The sequence below is a fragment of the Alexandromys fortis genome, unplaced genomic scaffold (genome assembly GCF_014885135.2).
Source record: "Alexandromys fortis isolate MF-2015 unplaced genomic scaffold, M_Fortis_MF-2015_v1.1 scaffold_293, whole genome shotgun sequence".
Classification (NCBI taxonomy): domain Eukaryota; kingdom Metazoa; phylum Chordata; class Mammalia; order Rodentia; family Cricetidae; genus Alexandromys; species Alexandromys fortis.
In genome coordinates this window covers 475,532-482,733 of record NW_026068177.1, presented here as the reverse complement: position 1 = coordinate 482,733, position 7,202 = coordinate 475,532, and the positions used below count along the sequence as shown (strand labels likewise).

Below are 7,202 nucleotides of genomic sequence, written 5' to 3'. Positions count from 1 at the left end.
GAGAGAGAGAGAGGGGGAGAGAGAGAGAGAGAGAGAGAGAGAGAGAGAGAGAGAGAGAGAGAGAGAGAGAGAGAGAGTCCTGCTGTATACTGCCAGCCTGGGAAAAGGCTGATATTCAAAATGGAAAATACACTTTCTACAGAATGCTTGCACTTTCCCAAAGTCAGAATGGCCCTCATTTTTGTGGTCCTTTGTGACTGATTCTCTTCTTTGCCTTAGGCAAAAGTGACAGTGCAGCTGCTCTGTAGGATGGAGCAGCAGTCTATCATCTTTTTCTGACCAAGTAGTAGCCCATCATATGGGTCCTTTGCTGGGCATTTGGATAGTTTCCACTTTTAAAAAACATCTATTGGTCTGGGGAGGTGGCTGTCTTGTTGAGAGCACTGTCTGCTTTTGTAGAGGACCCAGATTGGATTCCCAGCACCTGCATGGTGGTCCACACCTGTGTGCAGCTCCAGTTCCAAGAGATCCAGCACCTTCTGACCTCTGCAGCACCAGGCATGCACATGTTGCAGATACATCCCTATAGGCAAAACTTCCACACATTAAGTAAAAATATTTTAAAAATTAGAAACCTAAAATTAAAAAAAAAAACCCACAAAATGTGTGCCCTGGGGTGTGTGTAGGTCAGAAAACAACTGTGGGAGTTGGTTCTCTTTACTGTGTGCTCAGCACCCACCAAGCCATCTTGCTGGCCCTATTTCTGTTTTGTGTGTGTAGTGAATATATGTGCAGGTGTGCAGAGAGGTCTTTGGGTGTCCTCTGCTCTGTCACTCACCATCTTACTTCTTCAGGACGGGATCTCTTACAGAACCTGGACCTTGCTGGGTTTTGGCTAACAACCAATACACCGCAGCCATCCTCCTGCCTCTGCCTCCCAAATACTGGGTTTAAAAGTGTATGCCACCGCTGCCCAGCTTTCAGAAATTTATTTATTTGTTTGTTTGTTTGTTTGATTGATTTTTCCAGACAGGGTTTCTCTGTAGCTTTGGAGCCTTCAGAAACCTTTTAAGGAGTGAGTTCTTGGGGAGTGTTGGCTATGCATATGTGTGTGCCCATAAGCAGGGAACTTGAAAAGATCAAGGGTACTTGGAGGGTGGGACAGTGGTTTGACATCTGATCTCCTGCATGGCTGTGATAATAAATAGCCTATGGGGCTTGAGCGTTTAGAGACTGGACATCCCTTAGGACAGTCTTTTCTGGCAAGGATAGCTTGCCACTGCCATATGTGCTAAGGCAGTGGCGCCCTGGGACACTGTTGCAGGCGCCTTCCTGCCTGGCATGACCTGTGGATCACTTGGGCCCAGACCAGTGCCCCAGCCTGCGTCAGCAGGTGCCACCTCCAAGGCTCCCCTGGGAGAGACTCATCTACCTTCCTCCCAGTGTGGTGCCCCCATGAGTCACTGTCATCCTGGGCTGCCTGCCCGCTGGGACATTGCTTAACCTTGCCCTGACCTTTTCTCCTCCTGCCTTGTTTCAGGTGAATACATCAAGACTTGGAGACCCCGGTACTTCCTTCTGAAGAGTGATGGCTCTTTCATTGGGTATAAGGAGAGACCTGAGACCCCTGACCAGACCTTACCCCCCCTGAACAATTTCTCTGTAGCAGGTGCGTTTCAGGGCAAGGGAAAGTTGGAGTTCCACAGTTCACAGCTTTGCTGGCAGGTGTTGGGGACACATTGAACAGTTTTGCTTGAGCCAGAACCTGTCTTAGGCCTGTTCATCCTCAGATCTGACTTCTACCCTTTTCTGCTGTTGCCCTTGTCATTGGGGACAGTGAGAAGTCATGAAGTTTCTGCACAGCCCACCTTTCGGGCTCTGTGGTTCTAGCTGGTGTCCTGTCTGCTCTTTAAACAGAGTTGTCCCTCCTCTTTGCCCCCTCATCCAGTAAGTGCCAGTGTCCCGATGAGCTGCTCTAAGGCTCACCGTATGTCCTCAGTTCCCCCTGTGGCACCTAACCTGGAATTTTCTTTTTTGTGTTTTTCAAAACAGGGTTTCTATGTGTAGTCCTGGCTGTCTTGGAACTCACTCTGTAGAACAGACTGGCCCGTAACTCTTAATATCCGCCTGCCTCTGCCTCCCCAGTGCTGGGATTAAAGACGTGTACAACCACTGCCTGGCAAGGAATTTTTTTTTTAATATAAATATAATGTAGCCTAAATATGCAATATCCGGAAAGATGACAGCAGTCACCAGCTACATCCACTGCCTCACCCAAAACAACTTTCAGGGGACCCTGCAAGCTCAGTTCCTATGCAGATAATGAACTTTGAAAACAATTATATATAGTATTTTTACAGTACCTCCTTTCTGAATAGATGTTTTCAGAGAACTGCCACTGTGTTACTACATCCACAATATTCAGTACAGTTGCATGCTGTACGTGTCCATAGCTAGGATGCATATTTGCTGTCCTGTGTACATCCGGGTAAGCACACTTTGTTGTTTCGATGTGGCTTTTTCTAACATCAATGAAACTACCTGTGGACACAATCCTAAGAGCACGTCCCCATTTTGAAGCAATATGTGCTTCCCTAAACCAGTAATAGTCATTATCAAGCACTATTTATTATACTTAACTGGATTAGTACTTTTTTTTTTTTTTTTTGGTTTATTGAGACAGAGTATCTCTGTAACAGCCTTGGCTGTCCTGGAACTCACTCTGTAGACCAGCCTGGCCTCAGACTAACAAATCCGCCTGCCTCTGCCTCCCTAGTGTTGGAATTTAAAGGCATGCACTGCCCAGCTAACCTAGTGTTTTCTTGCTTGACCAACTTGACAAGCCCAAGATCCCCATTGTACGCCTGTCTCCTTCCTTCACTATGGACCTAACACCATGTCCTTGTCATACCAGCTGAGAGTGTTTCACCGATTACCCTGTCTCCGTTACCCCAGATTCCCTCCTCCTTGAGGGCCTCACTGCAGCTTCTGCCTATCCCTCCAGCTCTCCCTCCTGTGGATTCCGGAACCCAGCCTAGCACCCACCCCTTCTGTAGAAAGCCTTTTTCTGACGTGCTCTTCCTGTGCCCATGTTCCTGGCACATCTTTTAGTAGTGCCAGCTTCTCACTTGAGCTGCCAGCCCATCTCCAGCAGCTTCTTAAGAATTTTTTCGGGGGTGGCCTCTAGAACTCCATCCTCATCCTATCCCAGGCTGACCTTCCTGTTCTTCCGCCCACCACCTTCTCTTTCTCCCTGTCTGCATCCCCATCTCATCTGTTTTGCTCTAGATCTCAGGCTGGCTCTGGATGCCCCTCCCTGCCCTGTAGCCCAATTCCCTTCTTTCCCTAGCCCTGCTCTACTCTGCCCTAGCTCATTCTCCCCGTTAACTCTCTGTTGCTGGCTCTGGCCTTTAGCAAGAGGAACCTGCCTCACTTTTTCCATAGTCCTGCCCAGCTTAATCCACCTCTCCAGACTTGAGGCTTCTGTCTTCTGTGGCCTGCTGTGCACTACTTACTTGTCCCCCTTGCCTTCTGGGCTCAACTCAGAGATGTTCTAGCCTCAGGAATGCCCTCCCTAGGGCCCAGACTGGGTTAGATACCTTCTGTGTCTTTTCCTATCTAACTGTGACTTCTGAGTTGTTGCTGGTGGTTTGGCCTTCAAAACATGGTGGACCTCAGTTTTTGTCTGGACAACAGAGTGTGTTCAAGGCCAGCCTGAATAACTCAGTGTAAAACCCTGTTTCATAAGAATAAAGGAGGCTAGAGCCCTTGCTCAGTGATAGAGCCTATGCCTGGTGTGCATTGGGCCCTGAGTTTTATCCTTGGAACTATAGCAATGCAGTGGAAACAAGAAAGAAACTGTAAGGGAGGTGGTGCTTGGGGAAAGTCTCACCTCTGCCTCATCTATGCAGAACTTTCTACAGCTCAATTTCTTGTGCCCTTGAAGAGCAAGTGAAGACTGTGACATCCTTGTCTAGAGGACATGGTCAGGACTAGACTGTCTCAGTCCCTAGCATCATCTGGTATGGGAGTTGGCACACAGAAGATGGCTTGGAGAATGTGGTCTTTAGGCAGCAGGACCATCTCTCACTCTTTCCTGCCTGTACCCTCCAGAATGCCAGCTGATGAAGACTGAGAGGCCACGACCCAACACCTTTGTCATACGCTGCCTGCAGTGGACTACGGTCATCGAGAGGACCTTCCATGTAGACTCTCCAGACGAGAGGTGAGTCTGCACCTCTGTGTGGCTGTCCTCTGAGAATGGACAGACCTGCTGTGACGGCAAGAGGTTTGGTGGACAGAATCCTTTGGGATACTTTGAAAGAATTCTTTACCTGGAACCTGTCTGACTTGTGGTCTTCCCAACTGGATCTGAGAAGAACTGGATACTTGATCTAAAGATCCCACTCCACATCTTCAGACTGAGAACATATCAGTCCTGGGAGGAACTGGAGTTCTTCTCTGTTCATAGCCTAGAGATTTGCCAGCTGCACTGCACATAAGCACTCTCATTTAAGGCGCTGGTCCAAACGTCAGTACAAAGTCCAGTGTCAGCCGCTAGAGATGTAGCTCAGTTTGTAGAGTCTAGCCTAGAATGCACAAGGCTTTGACTTCAATCCTCCAGTACCACATAAATTCGACATGGTGTCCCATCCTTATAACCCTACCACTGAGGAGATGAGACAAGAGGTTCACCTGGGGCTACATAGGAAGTTCAAGGTTCGTTTGTTTAAAAAAAAAAAAATGAGCCAAGTGTGATGGTGTGTGCTCATAATCTCAGTGCTTGGCAGACTGAGGCAGGTTAAATTCAGTTCTAGGCCTCCTCTAGGCTACAGAATGAGATCCAGGCCAGTCTGACTTACAATGACTACCTCATCTGTGTGCTCCCCAACCTCTGCAGCTTGCAGTTTCTTTGTGCCCTCGAAGAGCACTCTGTGCCTCGAAGGCCGCAGTACAGCACTGTGAACTTACTGCTTTTGCCGAGTGCTCTGTCTCGGAGCCTCTCTAACTGCACAGGTGACTCTTGCTTGCACCATGCTCTTTATTTCTTTTGTAGCAGCCACACATGGTGTCCCTGAGTTTATCTAGCGAGTTCTAGGGTGCTGTGTTTTCAGCCTCTAGCTCATTACAGGCAGCATTGCCATGAAGCATCGTGTGTGTCTGTCTTTTTGTTCACATGGATTCAGTTCCAATCCATAGGATGATTCTTCAGGCTAAGATTGAGGCTTACAGGAGGATGCATTTCTAAGTCAGGCAATGTCTAAAAATGTCCCTGTAGCCCCGTGTGTCAAATGTGTGGATTCTTAGCTGTCTAAGCACGATTAGGTTTTCTTTGTGGATGCATTTGTCCTTGCAGAGTTTCTTTTTCTGAACTATATCTGTTCAGTAGTTTATCTCTCTCCCCTGGCTGAGCTGGGCTGCTGTTTTCATTTATATTTGTATGTCAGACAGCTCTCCTAGTGTGGTAAATGGTCTTCCTCTAGACTTTGCTTTGAGAAGTACTCCTTTTGCTGGTTCATAGGGTGAGCTTCTGCTGTACCTGTGGGAACTCTGAAGCAGGCTATCCTATACCGCTTGTTCCATGTACATCCCAGGGTGAAAGAGAGCTCAGCTGTTGGTGCTGATTGAGCATTTCTGGTGTAGCACTGGAGAAATAGAATGTTGGCTTTACCTTTTTTTTTTATTTATTTATTTATTTATTTATTTATTTATTTATTTATTCATTTTTAAAAGGGGGCTTGTGTAGTTCAGAATGGCCTTGATTGATGTGTAACTAAGACTAGTCATTAACTTTTGATCCTCCTGCCTTTGCCTCCGCCTCCCAACTGTTTGGATTACAGGTGTGTGCCAGTAAAACTGGTGACTTCATTGACTCCTAGTTGATTTTAGTAGCTGTGGGTATAGCTAATAGTTGCCCTCTTGGACAGTGCCGTTCTAGAGCCTGCACAACACAATATCACGATGCTACCACAATCTATACCGTAATTATTGTTGCATATCTCCCCAAGTTAAAAATATACTTGCCTCACCACAGGGAGCAGAATTATCAACTCAGACCAGCTGAAGTGTTACTCAGTTGAAAACTGAGGACCAAATATGGACTATTAGCAAAACCAGACCTAGGCTAACAGATGCTAGTTGATTGGTGTTGATGAGTTTTGAAGGATGGGCATGAGTGTGACTCTGGGGATAGGAAGAGAACAGTCCAGGGAAGTGGACTGACCAGAGTATGCAGAGGGGAAACAACATTTTTTTTTTTTTAAGTTTTTTTGAGACAGGGTTTCTCTGTAGCTTTGGGGCCTGTTCTGGAACTAGCTCTTGTAGACCAGATTGACCTTGAACTCACAGAAATCAGCCTGCCTCTGTTTCTTTAATCCAAGTGCTTGGATTAAAGGTGTGGGCCCTAGGCTCAGTGAAACAGCTCTTGTGTCCCTGGGACCTTAAGGAGTTCTGTGTCAGCAGAGAATCAGAGACTGCTGTTGGGAGGGGGGGGGGAGGAGAGGCCTCAAAGCTGGCAGCCCTCTTTGGCCCTGAGTGGAGATCCCTGCAGGGCTTGGCAGGCGCTTTGTAAGCTGGAGTTTGTCACAGGGTTGTTAAGAGATTCAGAGGATGATAAACAGGAAGCCTGGGGCAGCAGTACCTGGCACCCAGTGGCTGAGGCCTGGGAGAGGGCATCAGCCACTGGCCAGTGAGATCTTATTTCTTTTTACAAGACAACTTGTCCTCAATAGCCGAGAGTCCTATGCTAAGATGAGGGCTTGCTTTAAGACCAAGATGAAGGTTGGCTTCTTATTCTTTATTTCCTTAGCACCCTCTGCTGATGGAGAGAAGGCTTCTGGGTTGGCCCTTCCCTGGAGACCAAGCTCTTGGTTCCAAAGGGAGGCAGAACCAGAGGCAGAGCAGAGGGTGGTTCCTCCACTGTAGAGAAGGCCGATGCTGTCCTCACTGTCTTGTTCATACAGGCCCAAGCTTGCTGGCTGTCCTGAGTGTGCATATGGGGACTGCAGGTTTCCTGGGAAGGCAGGAACCACTGCTGGGTAGATGCTGCCTAGATGCTCTGACTCCCATTCTGGGCTTCGGGGTGTTTCCCTGTCACCTTCTAGCTGGGCCCTAACAGCCATTCTGCCAATTTTGCCAGTTTCCATTTGTTCTTATTCTTTTTTTTCTTTTTGAGACAGGGTCTCACTATGCAGAACAGGTTAAATTACTTATAGAGAGATCCACTTGCCCCTGCCTCCTGAGTGTTGGGATTAAAGGAGTGC

At 47.6% G+C, this 7,202-nt stretch overlaps 1 protein-coding gene across 2 annotated transcripts in view; it reads left to right on the top strand.

The window, feature by feature from the left end:
• Window positions 1–7,202, top strand: part of Akt2 (AKT serine/threonine kinase 2) — a 51,756-nt gene that overhangs the window by 26,735 nt on the left and 17,819 nt on the right. For both annotated transcript variants that reach the window (XM_050129016.1, XM_050129017.1), the window contains exons 3-4: window positions 1,481–1,609; window positions 4,054–4,165. In XM_050129016.1, coding sequence (XP_049984973.1) covers window positions 1,481–1,609; window positions 4,054–4,165 — 241 coding nt within the window. The remainder of the gene's footprint in view (window positions 1–1,480; window positions 1,610–4,053; window positions 4,166–7,202) is intronic.